The sequence below is a fragment of the Zootoca vivipara genome, chromosome 4 (assembly GCF_965207765.1).
Source record: "Zootoca vivipara chromosome 4, rZooViv2.hap1.1, whole genome shotgun sequence".
NCBI classification, from domain to species: Eukaryota; Metazoa; Chordata; class Lepidosauria; order Squamata; family Lacertidae; genus Zootoca; species Zootoca vivipara.
This window is the reverse complement of record NC_142587.1, coordinates 49,864,456-49,884,934: the sequence shown is the minus strand read 5'-3', so window position 1 is coordinate 49,884,934 and position 20,479 is coordinate 49,864,456. Positions and strand designations below refer to the sequence as shown.

General features: G+C 41.0%; 1 protein-coding gene across 9 annotated transcripts in view; it reads left to right on the top strand.

The window, feature by feature from the left end:
- Positions 1 to 6,637, top strand: part of IGSF5 (immunoglobulin superfamily member 5) — a 48,780-nt gene extending 42,143 nt beyond the window's left edge. For 5 of the 9 annotated variants that reach the window (XM_088667879.1, XM_088667878.1, XM_088667881.1 and 2 more), the window contains one exon: positions 5,704 to 6,637. In XM_088667879.1, the coding sequence (XP_088524005.1) occupies positions 5,704 to 5,799 (96 nt within the window). In that variant the 3' untranslated portion in view covers positions 5,800 to 6,637. Of the gene's footprint in view, positions 1 to 349; positions 1,883 to 5,703 lie in introns of those variants that run through there. The other 4 variants (XM_088667877.1, XM_088667876.1, XM_035115651.3 and 1 more) reach the window with 1 other exon arrangement.
- Positions 6,638 to 20,479: the final 13,842 nt, after the last annotated feature.

Genomic DNA, 20,479 nt, shown 5'->3' with positions numbered 1-20,479 from the left:
GTGATGGAAGGGGATTCCCTTCCTTTAGAGTAGCCCAACTTTCTGTAGTATGAGGGGGCAGAGGGAGGTTCCATTTGCACAAGGGGAAGTCACAAACTAGATGCCTCTAGGGCATGAGTGATTGGGGCAAGGCCAGCCATTTTTAGATAGGGTCATGGCTGGCATACCAACCTTAGCTACTGCTGTCACCTGCGCATCCACGGTGAGCTTCAAGTTCAGGTGAACCCACAGGCTATGAGCTCGGTCCTTTGGAATGCAAGGGCTTCGATGTAGCCAAGAAGCAATGGGTGTCCACTCCTGATAATGCAGCCTGTATGTTTATCGTGTTCTGCTTCCTTTTCCTGCACAGGTCTCACCACAGTTTTCTAGCTCATCACAGTCTCTTCAGCGTATCTCCCCCGTCCCATCTTTTCATAAAGTTAACCGACGTTCACAGAAAGGTGCAGCACAGCAATCCTGGACTATTCCTGCAGTGCGATTCAGGAGCGTCTCTTCAAAGTCCCACAACTCCAGGGCTCCCCAGCTACGTAGTTCAAAACTGCACCCCCATATTCACCGATCTGATGGCAAACGTCGCTACACCAGGAAGGTGTACCCTCAAAGGTGGCAATCTGGTGGCCAGCATAGATACACGAGGAGGCCAACACACCATCCTGAACAATCAAAGGCCCAAGATACTCAAACCCACTATTCCAGAAAGCAGCATTTGCCTCACAGAGGACAACAGAAAGAGAGTCCACCTCGACAAAGTGAGCCTCACTCCCAACCGAGGATGCAAGAATTCCAGAGAAAACAATTCTATCCTGGCACCAGGACAAAGGTGCTCAGAGTTCGGCCTCCCTGATAAAGAAATTACTATTATTACTGATGATGATGGGGAAGCAGAAGTCCAAGCCCAGCACATCTGAGGTCTCTGCATAATATTTGGACCAAGAATTCCCCAATGTCCATAAAAGTAGTTCAGGGTGCAATCCAAACTTCCCAAACAGGTGGACGGGAAGAAGTGGGCCCGTGGATTTCCTGTTAGTGTCTGCGGTGGAAGCCAGCAGAAAGCCCTCGGATGGGGTGTTCCATGGATGGTTTGAACTGCCTGGGTTCAACTGGATCCAAGGTTGCCCCACTGCCATCAAATGACAGCATCAGGCCCAATCCAGACCTGATTGCTGCACCACCTCCAAGCTGACACAGCAGCTTTCCTGCATTATCTTCCACCATTGGAGCCAACCTTAGGAGCCAAGATGTCTTTGCTCCCCTACCCCTTAAAATATTTGAGGGAGCTGGGCTCCACCCAAGTTGACAGGCATTGCTATTCAAATAGGGTGTGTGCACCATGTCATGTGGTCGATTATGCGAGGCGGGACTTACCTGGGCCACCCAACATTTTATTCAAGTTGGCACCCCTGTCTTCTACTCCATCCAACATGTGTCAGCGCTGTGGAAGCTCCACTGATCATCGGCTAGGGATAGGGTTGTGCTCTTACTTTTATTATTATGATTAAGCAGAGTTACTGTTATTTTTCAACTTTTGCATCTCTTCACAATTGTGGAAATGTGAACTACATACTTTGTAATTCTATGCCCATTTACTTCAATAAGACTTGCTTACTTACTCAATGGGACTTATTTCTGATTGCACTGCTGTTCTTTTTGCCATGAACAAATGAGATTGGATTATTATTTTTTTACCATCTTTGATTAACAGACTAGACCCTATGAATGAAAATACAGTACGCTTATTTTTCTGAGATGTCTAAGAACAATTGAAATGAGTAGGGAAAATTCCCATTGAATTCCCCAGCATTTAGGTCATGCTTTTAGGACTGTCACTAATCCTGAAAATTTGATGACATTGAATTTAAAATTGAAATATACATTTGCTAAATGAAATAAGCAAAATGCCATGGTAATTTCTGGAATCGAAATGAATGTTTATACATGTATTTCTGTCCTTTATTATTAATAATACATGATATTATTTATTACATTTATATCCTGCTTTTCCATCATGGGCCTAAAGGTGGTGATCATGTAATTACAGGGGTTATTTTCTCTCTCTACAAACAATAAATAAGAGAGCCATTAGATAACCAAATCCCAAATTAAAAAGCATTCAAAATGTTTGCCGGATAGAATTAGAAATATATCCACTCTGTTGTCCTAATGAATTTATAACATAAAACAAATTAGACAAGTAATTAAAGGAGAAATTAATGCAGTAAAAGGGAAAATGGAATCATGAAGCTCAGTCACTTTTGTAAATGGGCCTATTAGGATTTATTGAATGAAGGAGAAAATAGCTGACAAGCAAAATGAGCAGGGCGGGGGAAGGATCCAAAATCTCTGTGTGCGAGGACCAGAAGGGATCCAATGCGAATGTAGCAGGCAAGATTTACCGGTATATTTGCTGTTCCTGCACACTTTAAAAATAATAATAATACAGGGACACACCAGGACTCTGAACAGAGCCACACACCCATCTTTAAAGAGAAACAAAGGAATGGGAGAGTAGGCAGAGGAGCTAACAAAGACTCATAAACATAATCTCATGGTTTACAGAAAGGCTTGCGATAAAAATCTTCCAATAACATTACTGCCAAATTTAATATGTTGTTCAGTTCATTACAGTCTTTCTCAGATTTGGCTACTAGCCGAGATGGTGGGATACAAAGGTGAGGGGGGCACATTTTGGGGAAGGGAGGAAGTAAAAGAGTTCATGTTTTCAAGAAATAGTGAATTATGTTCTGAGGGTGCAGCATTTAGAAGAACAACGTACCGTTGTTGAAACCCTGTTGGAGTTGTTTCTAAAAGCGGCTCACTGGCTCACACAACCTGCTGAAAAGAGTACTGGTCTTAGGAGATTGACCTGTTGTTGCATCACTGTGTAAGGGGAACTTGCCCATCCTTTTCCCAACTGGGAGCAAAGCCCAGCTGCAGTGCTGAAGCAGCTTTTGTTACCAACTGCACTGTGCAGCAGGGGTGAGGCAGGGACTAGAAAGCTGATGCAACTCTATTTGCTGAGTGTGATTTAGCAATTCTCTTCCACACTCTCCTACAACATCCTTATGGACTTTCTAGCCACAAAAGAGAAGCGGAGACTTGCATAAAAAGGCACAGTGAATAAAATGACCACCTTTGCCTCACATGCTAACGGAATCATACTTAATCTGCAGCATTGCAAAGTATTTGCTTATGCTACTGTAGCATGCCAGTCCATATGACTGTCTGCTGGTTGCACTCCTATATCATATAGGCCCTGTTTGTATGCTACACTAAACCATGGTTTAGCAACATATACTCAGGTAGAAGGGAACTGCTGTGAGCCTCAAATTTGTGCTTTACCTTCTCCTGGGGGAGGAGGAAGGGTGCGGTGGGTGCGGACCACCCCGGATGTCACCACTGAGGGGGGTGACAAAATGCTGGGCGATACCGCAGGGTCAGCAGTGCGCCCGAGCCACTTGTCTCTCCTGGGAGAGATGCAGTGGCTTGGGCACCTGAAGGCTCTGTGCTGCCCCAAATTGTCCGCCCGCCGCTTCCCCCTCAGCTGTAGGGCAGCTGAGTGGGAGGAGGCAGGCAGACTCCGGAGGCCCCGTGGAGCGTCCTGCCCTGGCTGGCCCCACCCTACGGGCGGCTGGCCCCACCCCTGGGCCCAGGACGCACGCACCACCCCAGGAGCCCAATCGGCTTGCTCCACCGCTGCCTTCTCCTTCTCTGATGCAGTAAGGTGAACATTTGGTTTTACTTTACTTTAAAGTCAGCTTTTTTGTGAAATCTGGACCAGAGATTGTGGTTCCTAACAAACCTGGTTTGACTTAAAAAACCCACTTCAGAAACCACTGTTGGGACAACTCAACAAGGTGAGATTCAGAGAAGCGGCAGTCAAAGTCTTCCATCTGGTCCAGTGAGTAGAGAAGAGAGAAGTGGGGCTCACAGCAAGTCCATCTTGCTAAATCACCCTCTCAGTTTCCAATAAGTACATACAAATTTGCATTTGCAAATCAGTGTATGAACCTGTGTCACAATACTTCATAAGTATTAATGGTACAAGAGTCCCATCTTCTATGACAAGGCCAGATTAAATGTTTGGTGTTGAAACTCTCACTTCAATACGTTGTGAAGCAGAAGCAACTCTGGTATCGCGGTTCAGCAGCACCTCTGGCTGTTAGTAAAGATAACAAATGTGTAAACACACATATTCTTACCCTGCAATTTCCCCAGCTTATTTTTTATTTGAGATGCGTAACAGCTGATAGGATCTCTGGTTTGTCTCACACTGCTATAGCATCAGTGTCTGAGGAGCCGCCATCTGGCAAATTAAAACTTCACAACTCTGTGCCCAATAACAGATGTGCCCATATCATGCATCTCATAGATGTCATAACAGAAATTATGGGATGCTTGCAGTAGCTGAAATCCTTGTCTCACTGTCTGAAGATCAGCTGTACACATCCAAGTTTTGAGATGAGTGGCCCTAGCTGCACATGCTTAGTTTCATCTGGGCTGCGTCTACATCTTTGCAGCTTTCTGTTGTGATGCTAGACATGAAAAGACACATTTCTTTGTCCAGTCAATCACTCAACCCAACCTTACATATTGGTTGGTATTTAGTCAACTCATTTCTTGCTATATCCTTCAAGACAAGTGGATGAATGAAGCTACTGATTCTGAAATGGTATCGGGTATTGGGCCATCTTTCAAAACCATGGTATAGCTGGATAATTTTACCATCCTGCTGGGCAACAGGGACCACCCTGCCTCTGTCAATGACATGGAGCAATCACATGCTTCTTCTAATGTAGTAAGTAGACCTTTCTATGGTTTCAGGTCCTACTTTTTAACATAAAAGCACTTTATCATATGAACAAGGTAAAGTGAACTGTTGATTACTATGGCTCTTGCATTTTGGAGATAGTTACCTTAATATGCCAGCTCTTTAATGAAAGCAAAATCTGGGGTAACTTTGAAGCCGCTTATGTACTGAAGGCAGTCTGTGGTCCTTTCTGTTCACAAGGATTTCACTCATGACTAATACGTTTTCACTTTTATAGTTTGTAGTGCCTGAGGGTATGATATGGGCAGCCCAATATTTTACTTTGCTCTCCCATCATCTACCTCAGGCTTGCTCAGCCTCAGCCCTCCAGATGTTTTTGGCCTACAACTCCCATGATCCCTAGCTAGCAGGACCAGTGGTCAGGGATGATGGGAATTGTAGTCTCAAAACATATGGAGGGCCAAGGTTGAGGAAGCCTGATCTACCTGACTTCTATTCTTTGCTTATGACAAAGGCTATATACTGAAAAATTGGTTTTCAGTTAGCATGTTGGGATCCTCAGCTTGGTCGCGTCCCTGATCTATTATTTGGCCTACCTGCATTTTATTTTTGTTTATAGTTTACATTTTTATGGTTATGAAGAAAAATGGTAAGGAAGGGGAAGGAAGAGAATTTAAAGTTGATTCCCTCTTTTGGATTTTGAGTCTTGAGTCAGAACAAGTTTAAGATTATCTGGGAAACTCTTGGTTTCATTTACCCAACCACTTTATTTTGTTATAAATTTGACCAAATCATACCACAATATTCTGATACATTATAGGTCTTATCTAGTGCGTTTTGGGATGGCAGGTTTAGCTATAACCGGGTCAGGCTACTTGAGATGGATATAATTTTGAAATGTTTTACCAAAATATTTTTATCTGTGCCATTTATAGGTTTCTTATAACGGACGTCATGATGGAGTGCAGCCCTCAAGAACTACTGCTGTCCCAATCAATCTAAGAAAAATCAGAAATGTGACACACGTATAGGAAATAATTTTCTCTTGTCTTTGTTCGAGTCTCACATCTTCCAAAGCACTTTCTTTGCTTTTCTTGGTGAATTTTGATGCATCAACACAAAGATTCAACACCTTTGCAAGATCTGCATTCTCCTTTGTTTTATCTGAGAACCATCAAGTACCACTCACGGAGGAAATTTAATTAAGGAGGCATTGCCTGTTGTCTTTTTCTACAGCTGCTACTTAGAATAAAAAGGGTGACACTCCCTCTGCCTTTAAATACTCCTTTCGTGTGATGAATAACTCTAGCAAATGTGAAAGCACCTTCAAACTATTGGTTGATCCAATAGAAGATTTCATCCTGTTGATACTTTTTGAAAATGTACGCATTTACCACACTGGGAAAATGACATTTTTAAATCTCAACATAGAAGCTTTTATTCCTCACCTAAAGTGGATAGGACTGATGTGGCAATAAGATAAAAGCAGGCACATCCAGCGATATCTACCAGATCACAGGACTGAACAAGTTACGGGGGCATGAAATTACCACATACTGTAAGCTAAAGCTGAAGTGAGTTCATGAAGATTCGTATGTCTCAATAGTTAGTCAGTTTTGAATCTGCCTCATACAGAGCTGTGATGCTTGTCAGCTTAAATGCTTGCTATTAATATTTCTAATTATATTTCTAATAATGTGTCAGGAGCTCAGCAGTCCCAAGATATTACAAACTACTGCTCCAAGGGAAAATGTGTATTCGATTCCACTTTTTAAATTTAACTTATAAAGCATGGCTGTCTTGCTTCGGTGCTCATTAAAAACATATATTGAAACATTTAAAAATCAATAAAACACATTTGAAATATCATGCGTGCATGCACATACACTAACATGATCCTAAGTGCATTTATTTGGAACTATAACTTTTTGAAATTAATTGCTTTTGTTTCCAAGAAGCTGAATTTATGCCCCAGTGCAGAAAACTTTTTTGTGACAAACAATTCCCCCCTCTTGTTCAATGACTTCTGAAGACTTTGCATAGAATATAAGAGATTTTCTACCACCCAATCAATTCTCTGTTGGTGCCATATTACCCATATTACCCAAATAAAACATACATAATTTCTGCTGCATGTCTGTCTCTTTCTGCATGTTTTCAAGAGAGGGAAACACATTGGAGTAATGTGCTGTTTTATATTTTGTAGATTTCTATTGTTCTGGGGAAGATTAATTCAGGGAAGCTGTTTGATTTATTGAAATCCTATGCCTAATTCAGCAAAGGACTGGGCAGCAAGTTTTAATCTACATTTTAATCTTTTAATCTACATTTATTCACAGAAATCAACAAGCTTGTGGAAGACTTGGGGAGACTTGTTTTGCTCAGGAGTTCTGAGGCAACTATATATTTTGGTTACCAAGACTTACAAAAGAGTGGGGTGATTCAGGAATGGCAATTTCTGTAGCTTTATTGTCCTGTTCCTGCTTAATGAAAGAAGCTCTAGACTTTGCAGTTTAAAGCATTTCTTGTCTTGAAGGACCTCAAAATCTCAGAGCTCTCCGTAGCCAATTGATGGATGATACAGTGCTGCTTTGATTAGATTAGAAACCAGAGGAAAGTTGGACATGCTATTTGATGATTTCAGAAGGGTCTACACTAGTGTCCTAGAGCCAGGTTTGACAGTTCCTTGTCCTTTTCAACAAACGGTGTTGGTGGAAAATGTTCTGGTGCATCTTGTTGGTTTCCCAGATCCCTACTGGCCAACTTCCCAGACAAAATGTAGCCTTTTGAGCCAACACACCTTGGAGGGACACATGAAATGGTCACCGGACATTGCAAAGGAGACTTCTTCCCAGATTTCTTCCCAGCTGTATTATCCATCCCAGCAAAACCAACCCACTGCTGGTGGATGGAGCACAGTAGCCTCTTACTGATAACCATCACTTTAATGTATTAACTTAGCCTGAAGTTATTGCTAATTCTAAAATGGTACGTGTGTACAAGTGTGTTTTTACCACATGCATAAGTTGGTTACACACTCCAGGGACTGTGATTGCTTGTTGCATTGTTCGTACAGTGACATACTTGCATTTGCTGTTAGTTTTTTAAAAATATGAAGTGGCCCCATGTTAGCTATTTTTATACTATGGGCCTTGGTAATTTCCCATTCTTGTACTATGCTCTGCATTTTTGCAATCTCAGAGGAGCTACTGATGGACTACAGGGGCACCAACCTTTTTGTTTTTGGGTCAATGGGCACATTCGGGAACATATGCATATACCGCTCAAAAATGAACACACCAGAGCCACCTGCACACACATGCACACTCCCTTCCCCCCAAAGCAATTAGGCTGGTGGGGGGGGCACATTTTAAGCTGCTCTCTCTCTCTCTCTCTCTCTCTCTCTCTCACACACACACACACACACACACACACACACACACACACACACACACACAACGGCGCACAATAGGCTTCTTTAGGACCAATTTCCAAGTCTAATGGAGATGATTTTCAGCAAGGGTTGTGACAGCTGGGGAGGGAACAATTTTTCCCTCCTCAGTTGTGACACACCCCCCCCCCCCAAAACCACACCACACCATTACACATAGGCTTCTGAGAAGCTTATATAGACAGTAGAAGACGTCTTTCAAGCCTTATTGTAGTGCAGAGTTTTTTGTTCCCAGACTGTGTGTTTGTGTATCCTCACCCCACCCAGCAGTGATCCTCCCCCAATGCAATTAGGCTTGAAAGAATTCTTCAAGAGGGTTTGCTTCAAGCCTAATTGCTTCAAGTGCTTCATAGCCTCTGAACCCCTCAACCATCTCCCAACACAATTAGGCTTGGAAAAAAGCCTTCTGTTGGTTACAATGGAAGACTTCTTTCAAGCCTAATTACAACAGGAAAACGAGACAGAGGAGACACTGCAGGCACCTGTGAAAGTCTTGTCAGGTGTATGGGTGCTCAGGGGTGCTGCATTGATGTCCCCAGGGCTACTATGCAATATGGCAGGCTCCTATCAGCTTCGTTGATCACAAATTTTGCAAGAGTATTTATGTACTTTTGTTGCTTTGTATTGTTTTTCCCTCTCATTTGCTGAAAAAACCAGGATTGCCGGGAAATACTGTTAAACCACAAGCTTTATAACTCATGAGCTAGGGCACATAGACACAAATGTCCCATAACCATACAGGGTTTCAGTCCTGTATAAGCTTACCTCAATTTTTTCTCTTCAATTTTGTATTTCACATAGAATAAGAATACCTTTCCTGAATCCTCTGACTCATAACCTGTTTAAAAATAGCAATGGCTTTTCACAGAGGTGTTCCCCCCCCACCTTGACAGCCGAAAGAAGCATTGAATTTGAGTAGGCTGCTAAACTTAATGGATGTACAATTTCAACATTGCTGGTGATTGCTAATCACAATATTGACAGTAAATATTTAATTGCTCATTTTATGGGACAAGGCCTCAAGCTATACCTCATTTCCAATATTTATGGAGTGATGGGGCAAAAACCTCCCTGGACTGCCAGTGATAAAGTTGACAGTTTAAGCAAAATTCTTGTAGCAAGTTTTGTAGAACACATTCATCTTGTCTTGATATTAATTATAGTATCTGGTTCCCTATATGATGGGGTTTAGGGTACTGCAGCTACAGCTGAATTGATTCCTTGATGTTAAAAGGTTAATCTCATTGCTTGCTCTGGAGCGAGTTAGCTGCAAAGGCAGAAAATTCATAATGTTGGAGTGAAGGCCATGAGGGAAAATAACACATATTGTATTGAGCACCTCAGCAATTTAAGCACAACATTGTGTTTATTGATTTCACTTTTCCATAAGAACCAGGGGAATTTGTAACACTATGCTTTGTATATATTTTACATTCACTTATTTTAAGAACAGAGTGTTCCCTAGGACATAGCCAGGGGGGCTCTACATTATTTCTATTACTAATTGTTATGGATGCTGTTGGAGCAAAAGGCTAGTCACATCTTCAGAGAGTAAAAGAAACTAAATACCCATCAGTAGGCAATACTTCCCAAAAAGGAATTTTGTCCTGCAAATTATCTTCCAATAGTAGATGTTGACCCCTGGTATCCAGATAAATCAATACCACAATGAACTTATGCTTGATTATTATTCAGATTTTAAAAACTGGCCACTATCAGGAAGTGTGGGTGAAAGCAAAATTATCTTTGGAAGAACCTGTTGGCTTCATGGTGTTGGGCACATAGCTTCAGAAAAGATAAAATGTAAGTGTCAAATCCATGAAAGTTTGGTCACAGAGCAGTTGGGATTAGTGGTATTGCTTTGGTCTGTAATTTCAGGGGTAGGATGGGTGGATGAGTGGGGTTCAAAAGTTGTCTGAAGGTTTCTACTGAAACCTTACTCCCCACATCCTTATAGAATGACTATAAGAATTTCCCCAGCCTGTGGAATTTCCCTTGACTGGGGGGAGTGTGGTACAACACATGGGCTGTGCAAAAGATTTACAACATTCCTGGGGGCAGCTTTTCAAAGTAACGACTATTTCCAGATCTGCAGTACATTTATCAGATTCCCAGATGTGCCCATTGTCACTGATATTTGAAAGAACAACTAACACTGCACCGCATATGGAAGTGGTGACTTTTTTTTAAAAAAAGAGCAACTCCCAGGCTTGTAATTTAGTAAAACTGGAAGGTGTTGGGTTTGCTGGACAATTGGTGCCAAAAAGTCCAGAGACTGTGAAAAAAGGAAACGGGCAATTTCATCCCCCTTGCCAAGAGCCCTTGGAGCTGTAGTTTGTTAAGGGTGTCAAAGAAGAAGAATAAGTTAAGGGCGCTGTGAACTATTGCTCTGCCAGGGGAAAAGTAAAGTTCCAGAGGGTGTGTGTGTGCTTTAAATCCATGGTGAAAAGGCAGCCTAAATTTGTGTCAAAACCACAGAACTCTATTTGCTATAGCAAATCTTATCCTGATTTGTGTTTTCGTTAATTTCTGTTACTGTACAAGAATCCTTCAAATAAGAGGGCTGATCTCCGTAAAACAGGGCACATGGTGACCATAGATTTGGGTTCATTCAAAGAGAATGCACACCCCTAACATTTTACCAAAGATACCAAGATAACATTTTACCAAAACTGAATGGAGGGGGCAGGCCCCAGGTGCACGCGTGCACACACACAGCATTTTTGGTTCAGCCCCATGCAGAATTGCAAAATGAAACACAATGTTCTGATTTGATTAAGAACTTTGAAGGAATGGACTCAAAGAAAAACCGTGGCCTTCAAAGCCTTTCAAAATATCTGGAGTTCTTTCTGTTTACTTCAGTGGGCTTTGGGCCAGGCTTTTTATTAGTAATCACAATAAAGTCTGCACTCAACACAGCGGATTGTGATGAATTGCCAAACAGATTCTTTCAGGCATGAGGAAATTAATTTTTTAACAAAATCTCTTCTCAGGACATTTTTCAACTATTAGGCTTTCAACAACATTTAAAAAATAAAATAAAAATAAAATAATTATCCAGTTGCATTTCTCTTTGTTTCTGCCACGGTTGCCCATATCGAAAAGAATTTCTATGACCCCTGGCTCCAGAGATTGATCTGCAGCTCCACTAGCCAAGAGTGTTTGTCCTTAAGGTACCGTCAGGTAATTCTCCAGTTCAGATGGAGAACCCGATCCCTTGTTGTGCTAGGCCCATTCTGCAGTAAGGACCACTGCATGACCACACATCAGTTAAATTTTAAATCAACAGAAAAGGAAAGAGGGATTGAAGAGGTCCATGTCATGGACTGGTTGGTTACAGACGAATGGCGAGAGGATCCAGCTGGGGAACCACCAATGGAACAAGGCTCAGAGCCTGGGAAGTGGTGGTGGGACAACGAGGTGTGGGTGACAAATTTGATTTAATTCTCTTTTAAGGGCAAACCTAACTTATTTGCACTTTTTAAAAAACAAAAACAAAATGCGAACCAAAACACTGCCATCTTTCAAATTCTGCACTTCTCCAGTTTTTTGCAAGGTGGTTCGCCAGTAAGGCAATGTTTACAACAATGCATATACAATGGGAAAGTGTGGATCAAAAGTTAAATATAAGCAAAAATAACAAAAAAAGTATATTAGGGAGAATACAGTATGCTTTTCACAAATGTGTATAATTAGGCAAAATTACATACAGACGTACATATCAGTAGACATTTGTGTGGAAATGCTGATGTATTTTCATGAGGACTTTTAAAAAAATTGCAAGCTGGAGTGGAAATGTGGACAACTGAGCTTAAGACTGGGAAAATGAGTAACAGAGAGAAACCAGAATTGACAGATTTGTCCATGGTTTAGGTTTACCTCTCTCCAGAGCATCTTACTATATAGCTGCAGTTCTAGGCTGCAAACCCTTTAGTGATCATCTCATTTCATATCTCAACACTGGATAGAAAGGACTCAGAGAAATTCCTAGGTTTTTTTGTGGCCATAAGGCATCAAGCATCAAGCCAAATAACTACAGCTATACATAGGAATTAGGTTACAATAGTAATTGCAATTTTTTCTAGGAGTAAGACCAATTGAACTAAATGAAGCTTGAGTAGACATGCATAGGATCATGCTGATAATGATTCTTTCTAGTTTTTTTTTGTTGCAAAGTACACTAGTTTAAAAAATGTGCTCCGTGGACTTGCAGGACGATGTAGAAATAATAGATATCTGTAATGAAATCTATGCCACTTCTTTGTCAAGCTGCCAACAACTTTTGCCCTGTGTAACACATGCTTCAATTACCCACCACAATTAACTGAATCAGAAATAATTAATGAAGACCTTTCAAAGAACTCTGATAGGGCCAACACCAATCTTGCCATATTATGTGATCAGCAAATTTATAGTTAATAGGTTTTTTATGTCCCTTAAGGGTCTATCTAGAGTGATTCCTTTACCAGAGGAGGATGGCATTAAGGATCTCATTTTGCTTCTGATATTAAAGAGAAACTGAAAACTGCAACAGAAACTGAAAACCCAATGGACTACAGTTATCAGTGTTGCATTACAGTGATGCCCATCTGTTTGTTATTAGCTAACTCAACAGTTTAATAGGAGTGCTTAACAAACCATACATACTTTCACCTCTCGCTTGACACCAAGTTCTTTTATTATAGTGTAGCTAGAATAACAGCAGCTGAAAGAGTAGGATAGCTCATGACTTGCCCACGTTAACTTTTTCCTGCTCAAGCAGCTTTCTCATAAGTGTAGCTAGACTACCGGGTATTGGGAGACCAGGGTTCAAATCCCCACCCAGCACTGAAGCTCATTGGGTGACCTTGGGCCACTCACAGTCTTCTACCCTCCTTCACAAGCAGGGTGGTGAGGATAAAATGGAAAGGGGGAGAATCATGTATGCCACCTTGAATTCCTTGGAGAAAGGGTGGACTATAAATGGAAAAAAACTAACAAAGAAAGAAACAAAAGCTGCCTATGATCTTTAGGAGCCCTGGCAAAAATAAAGGGAATTAATAGCACAGCTGCCCAGGACCTCCATGCACACGGCCTAGCCTTGCACCCTGGGGAGGTCACTTTAGGGCTGCTAACACAGCGGTTTGCCTTCACCACAGAGGTGCACTCCATTGTCTCTCAAGACAGATGGATGCTAACAATATTTATTTATTATGAAAGGATCTAGAACAGGCATCCCCAAACTTCGGCCCTCCAGATGTTTTGGACTACAATTCCCATCATCCCTGACCACTGGTCCTGTTAGCTAGGGATCATGGGAGTTGTAGGCGAAAACATCTGGAGGGCTGCAGTTTGGGGATTCCTGATCTAGAACATATTTCTGATGAAGATGTTCATAAGCTGTTATCACATCAACAAATCTTAGGCTTCTTAAGCAGAGGTGCAGTTTTCAGATTTTGAGGGCTGTGTGTGGGCCTATATAAGATATAGGCACTAGGGTGGTGGTTTTTTCATTTTTTTTTCTCAAAAATTATTTCCTGTAGCACAAATGGATGAACTTTTGCCTATTAATGACTAAAATGAGGTATATTCTATTGAAATATTTAAAAAGGTTATGCACAAACCGTTTTTAATTTTTTTGTATGCTGTTTTACCATTTCATAAAATTGTACTAACAATTCTATATATATTTCGTATCAAATTTGGACACAACTCCACATTCCACAATGGGGAGTGTTCTTAGCAACATAGGGTATACAAATGTCACACCTGCGCAAGGTGAAAGCCCCTTTTTGGGACCTCAAAACTTAGCCAGCAGACCCTGCTGGGCATGCTGGGAAAAGAACCTACAGGAGAGGTAGCAAAACATTGTCCTTTAGCGGCGTCTATACTGTTACTGCAGCTAAAAAAAGCTTCCTTGAGTGTTTAATGACCCTATATAATGTTGTATATATGTGACTCTAAGGCTTGGGTTCAATTTTATATCTGCTTACAGTGACTTCAAAAATGATCAAAAAACTGATAAATAATTTTTTTAAAAATCATTTTGTGCGTGGTTTTTTATATTAAATCTCTTTGAAAGTAAGATTTTATCTAATCTTTAATGATACAGGGAAATGAGGTTGTAAAAAAGTCATAACCCTAAGAGGCACTTTTGAATCAGAACGACAAGACTTGTGACACAGTCCAGTGCTGTTGATGTTACAGGTAGGTAGCCGTGTTGGTCTGAGTCGAAGGAAAATAAAAAAATTCCTTCAGTAGCACCTTAAAAACCAACTAAGTTATTATCTAAAGAAGTGTGCATGCACACGAAAGCTCATACCAAAATAATAACTTAGTTGGTCTTTAAAGTGCTGTTGATGTTTTTGAGGGTTTTTTTTTTAATGAGGGTGGGGTGGGGGTGGCAGAGCAGAATGCTCTCAAGGGAGGGATGGTACATTGACTATAGCAGCAATGTGAGAGAAGCATAGCTGCCAAGTTTCCCCTTTTCTCGCGAGGAAGCCTATTCAGCATAAGGGAATTTCCCTTAAAAAAAGGGAGAACTTGGCAGCTATGGAGAAGTGGTGATTAACTGCTTTCCCACCTAGAGGGGATTTAAGGGATGGGGTCGTTTTTGTTGGTAGAAATGTAGCACACTTGAGATGAGTATCTGAAGAAGTGTGCATGCACACGAAAGCTCATACCAAAATAAAAACTTAGTTGGTCTTTAAGGTGCTACTGAAGGAATTTTTTTATTTTACTTGAGATGAGAATAGTCATATTAAAGTACATTTTGCCCACCCTCTACCCCCAAAAGAGAAAAGGGTGGCTATTCGACCTGAGCTGATAGCACTACTGTAGATATTATGAGGTACAAATCAATACCCGTGTTTCTCATATTATAAGACATGTCTTATATTTATTTTTTCCTCAAAAAAACACACTATGGCTTATTTTCAAGGGATGTCTTACTTTTTTCCTCCTCCTGCCGCGGCCAGCATTGCTGCTGCGCCTATCACTATGTCTTATTTTCGGGGTATGGCTTATATTCCTTGAATGCTTAAAAATCCTGCTATGTCTTATTTTATGGGTATGTCTTAAAATATGAGAAACAGGGTAACCACCACAACATATGCGCTTAGAATGCTACATTTGCTTTTTGAATTCATCCAAGCATGGCCAACTGAACCTTGGCTGCTGTTAATCTTAAATCTTCCACCCTATCCCTGTGTGACAAACCTCTCCCACTCTATTACTAAAACGCGACACAGGAATCCAGAGGTGAAACCACCCACCCTCTTCTCCTGCCGCCTTAAAATAAACCCCTTTTTACTTGTGGGTTTCTTAGTAAAGAGTGTCTTCCAGCTTACGTGGCCTGGTATCTTGAGAAACTCTAGGCTGTTTGATGGAATAACCTCTTGCCTACAGTAAAGGGTCTCACTCAGTTTGATTCCCCACTGCAAAAGTTTGCCCTTTCGTGGCACCCCAGGTTATCCTCCTAAGCCTCCTCAGTGTAACTCTAAGACACAAACTGTCACCTCTATTCCTGAGGTAAGTTTTGTCCTCTATTGAGCCACCACTTCTGTGAGTTCTGACACCCCGCTGGAACAATAATGATGATTCTTCTTGACACAAAAGAGATAAATTTTATTATCTTAAAACATAGTAGTGTCTTTAACATTTAATGTGTTTATCAGCTTTGTTTCATTTGTACAATAACTCTGTCAAACATTTAACATCAAGCTTTCCTAAACCATATCTAAATTCCCACTCTCCTGGCCTCTCAACTTTCTTCACTTCACATCACCCCCTCTCCCTAACTGACCAAACCGCTCCTCCCTCCTTTTAAACTGGGAACAGTCCCGCCCCCATCAGAATGTTATGTCAGTCAGGCTGGAGGTGGATTAACTCTTTTCCAGCCAGGTAGGAATAAATATTTCAAAACTGTGTCAATCCATTACACCCTGCCATCTGAAATGCCACACCTGCACTGAATTTGGTCTTGCCAAATAAGTTGAACGAGGAAAGACTTATAGTAGCTTGATAACAGCTGTGGGAGATGGCCGGTTGTCCTTTCAATGGGCAGCATCAACATGAGGTAACAATGGCCTACTCTCTACTTCAGGAGGGCAGTATCAGTATGGCAACACAATGGATCAGTCTCTTGTTGAAGAAGGTGGCACCAGCCAGGGGGCAACATGACTTCTCCCACATAGAGGGAGCAGAAGCAGTCGTGTGTGGCCACTCTTTTTCTCACTGATGTGAGCCTTATAGGGTTTGGGCAAAGTGACCATTAGTATCTCACTGAAATGGACAAGCAACAGAAGCAGCAAGGCGTCGCCAAGGGTAAGTCCTGTCTCATGAATCATATATATTATATTATATATGTATAAATATTTTTTTAAAAAATTAATCTTCCATTTGACAATATATAATCACATCATTATTATCCACTTTACCTCTCTGGCTCTTTAGAGCCTATTGACTTCCTTCCCTCCCGCCTCATGGCTTTCAAAATTAACCTTTATATCATAGTATTTTATATGTTTTCCGATTCTAATTGAACTCATTACAAAGTTAAATAAATATAAAAAGGAAGAAAGTTTCTCAGTACAAGTCTTCAGACAACCCTGCTAGGGATGTTAATTGCTTACAATGCTCTTTCAAATATCATATAAATTTAGTCCAGTCTTTTTGGAATACTTGATCATGCTGGTTCCGGACTTTTCCTGTCAGCTTCACCAGTTCTGCAAAGTCCATCATTTTCATCTGCCACTCTTCTTTCGTTGGTACTTGTGTCAAGAAGCATATAGACACTGACCTATTTTGTATATGTGGATCTGGTCAGATCTCTCTCTCTCTCTCACTCTCTCTCTCTCTCTCTCTCTCTCACACACACACACACACACTCCCCATCTGAAATACCTGAAACAGCACACCTGGTCTTGCAATGAATGTAGACTTGCCAGTCAAAGGCTTGCTGTAACATAATGGCTTTACAATACACAAAACCTGAATTATTTGCATGGTCTAGGGTTGGCATTGGTGGAAAATAGGGTGCTTGTACCTAAACAGCTATGTGGCTATTATTATTATTATTATTATTATTATTATTATTATTATTTTATTTTATTTTATTTTATTTTATTTTATTTTCTATACTGTTTTATACTTTTAAGGGGGAAAATCTCAAAGCAGTTCAAGAGGTTGAATCTTTTCTAGTAGTATGGAAAGACAATTGCGGGAAAACCTTCACCTGTTCCCATGCTGCCTGTCAGACATTTTATGTGTGTTGGCAACTGTTTGGGTTTTTTTTTTTTGCCCTCTGCCCTACATGTAAAAGAGGACAGAAATTTTCATATTATATGAAGGATATGCAAATTATATGCAGACTTGTCTTCTTCTGTGATGGAAGGAAACATACAGCTTCCTGGGCCCAAAACAACGGCTCTTTCACTTCAGTTTGTTTTTGTGATGTTGCCTGTTGCCTCACAAAGACACTTCTCAAATGGCTGGAAGCTGCTAGAGATTCTTTGTTTTCTAATATTCCCCCCCCCCCTGCTAGCAGCTAAATTTTATGTGGGTTCCAAGAGCTGACTGAAAGGTCAGTTGGTATAATCTATAATTTAAAGTCATAAAAAGGGTTATCATTCTTTCAGTTTCATGACCTTAACCACCAAGGCCTCCCCCCTAGGTTACAATTGGCATTTCCAGCCTAGTAGAACAGCATTTTACAAAGATAGAGAAGGACATCCTCCAAAATATAGAATATTTGATAATGGAAATCTATTCTGTGGGTTTTGACATTTAATCTCTTTTATTGTTTTATATACAGTGTCTTTTAATTATGTTGCTGGATTTCCTTGTGATAGTTTCTGATGAAAAATGCTGTTTTCAAGCCCCCAGACAGAGCATTTCCTTGAACAGTCCAAATTTCATGCTTTTCTCTGAGTCATGTTTCTTCTGAACAGGCTGCTTAAACTTAAACCCAATAAATGGATCCAGCAGTGATCCAGGTAAAGGAGAAGAAAAACATCAATAGGCAATGAAACATTTCTCTTCCCATAGGCAGTGTTTGGGAACCATAGCTCCTGAAGGTGGAGGGACCCCCCACCCTGTTATATAAAGGAGGGGGAAAACAAATTCACATGAAAAAAGGAATATGTGCCCAGAGCGGCCTGCTCCTTTGAAGTCAATGGAGATGCCATTGCGCAAGGAGTCATTGTCAAAAGCAGCAGGTGGATTGTTGAAAATCATGTGTGTGATACCCTCAAAGTGTACTGCCTTCACATTTCTCCTGAGGTGGTATTCTGCGTAGCTATGTTATGCTATATCTCTGAATCACACCAAAAAGAGTAAAATAATACAGGTGGTTCCCATTTTTCACAGCAGGATGCTCTGGCAGCAAAGAAGTAAGCCAGTTGCTAGTCTTCTGTGAGTTAACTGTATGCTAGTCAACACTTATATTGATTATCAGGTGATGTCATCTACACACTATTACATAACATCATTAAATATTGAACTCCTGAAACTTTAAATATAAAGGGGCAAGACAGTAAATATTCAAGAGAGCCTGAGATTATTTTTCGCTGACCTTTGGATGCTTGGAATAAACAGACGCATATATATACACAGAGTAAACATATATAATTCATGATCCAAATCCAAATATAATAATGTATAGCACACACATAGTCCTAGTTATTAGTCACGCCAGTGTTCCCCAACTTGGTGCCCTCCAGATATTTTGGACCACAACTCCCATCAGCCCCAGGCAGCATGGCATGCTAGTTAGACCTGATGGGAACTGTACTCCAAAACATGTAGGGGGCACCAGGTTGGGGGAGGTTGGGTCATACAATGTGCATTCCTGTTCATACTATATAAAACAAGATATCCATACTATATAAAACAAGATATCCTGATACTCTTAAGTATCTGGTTTCAAAGTTAGGAAGAACACAGAGGTGGTTGATTATTAAAGGGGTGTCTCCCAGCTGAGAGCCCTTACTTGTTTATTACAGCCTCCCACCCCCAGTCATGTGGGGTTATTTGTTTGTTTGTTTGCTTGTTTCTTAAGGTCTAATACGGACTTTGAAATAAATGTTAGTAGATATCACTACTGAATATAACATGTACTGCACCAGTAATTCTTGGAACCATAGGCTGGGTACTATATCAGAGGAAGCCTTGCTGCGATGTACTGAGGGCAACAGATGTTGTGTTGGATGGAAGTGGAGAAGAATGTGGAGCTGGCTTCATCTTTTTGCCAGTGATGGCACATAATATTAAAGCAGCAGGGATCTATTGCCAGTCCTGGGGTGCTTCCACACGGCAGTTTATTGTGGAGTTTGAGCAGCTCATGCATGCCAATTTATTGCAGCATCTGCACAGCATCACCTCCATCAAAACACCACTCTCACCCCCCCCCCCTAAATTTCATCCAGATTTAACATTTCCACAGGTTTTTCTTTTTTGACATATTGGATTTTCCATGAAAATGGTAAATCCAGACTAAATTGGAGGGACCCCTTGACAGTAGTTCTGTAGATTTTAATTGGTTAACCTTAGTTGTATCCTTTGCTTCCAATATATTCTCATCTTCCAATTCAAGCCCCTTCTCCTTAGTGCCATACATGCTGACACAGGGAAGCTCCATAGCACTGGGGCAAGGTATATGCCTTGTATGCAGAAGGTCCTAGGTTCAACCCATGGCATTTCCAGGTTGGGTTGGGAGAGAGAGCCTTGCCTGAAACCCCAGAGAAGCCACTGCCAGGCAATTTAGACAATACTGAGCTAGATGGACCAAGAGTCTGACTCAGTAAAAGGCAGCTTTCCTATTACTTTGTGCTCAATAGAGGGCGATCACAAGGTTCTAGTCCTCCTTAAACATAATCTAATGAGGGCTCATGTTTTCCTAAGCCCTTAAAATATGCATGCTTTGTTATATGCATGCGTCTTTATACTTGTTTACGGGATACTTTGCTTTAGAAATCCAGAATAACACCATATATATCTGAGAGAAAAGAGTTTATTCTCTGCCTTGACTTTTCCTAGTGTCAGTCAGGGAGAGCTGGGGGAAAGGGTGTACTTTTAAGCTTCAGCCTTTCAGAGTTTAAAGAAATAATGGTGGAGGATTTCCCTGAAGCTGTTAATTCCCTTGTCGGCATGGAGATTGAAAATGGTTAACTGATAATTAATATGTCTCATTACCTTTTAATTAAAAAGTTAGCTGCCATGGGTAAGTGCCACAGAATCTTTTCCTGACAAGCAGTTTTCTGCAGGGAGCACTACTACACTGA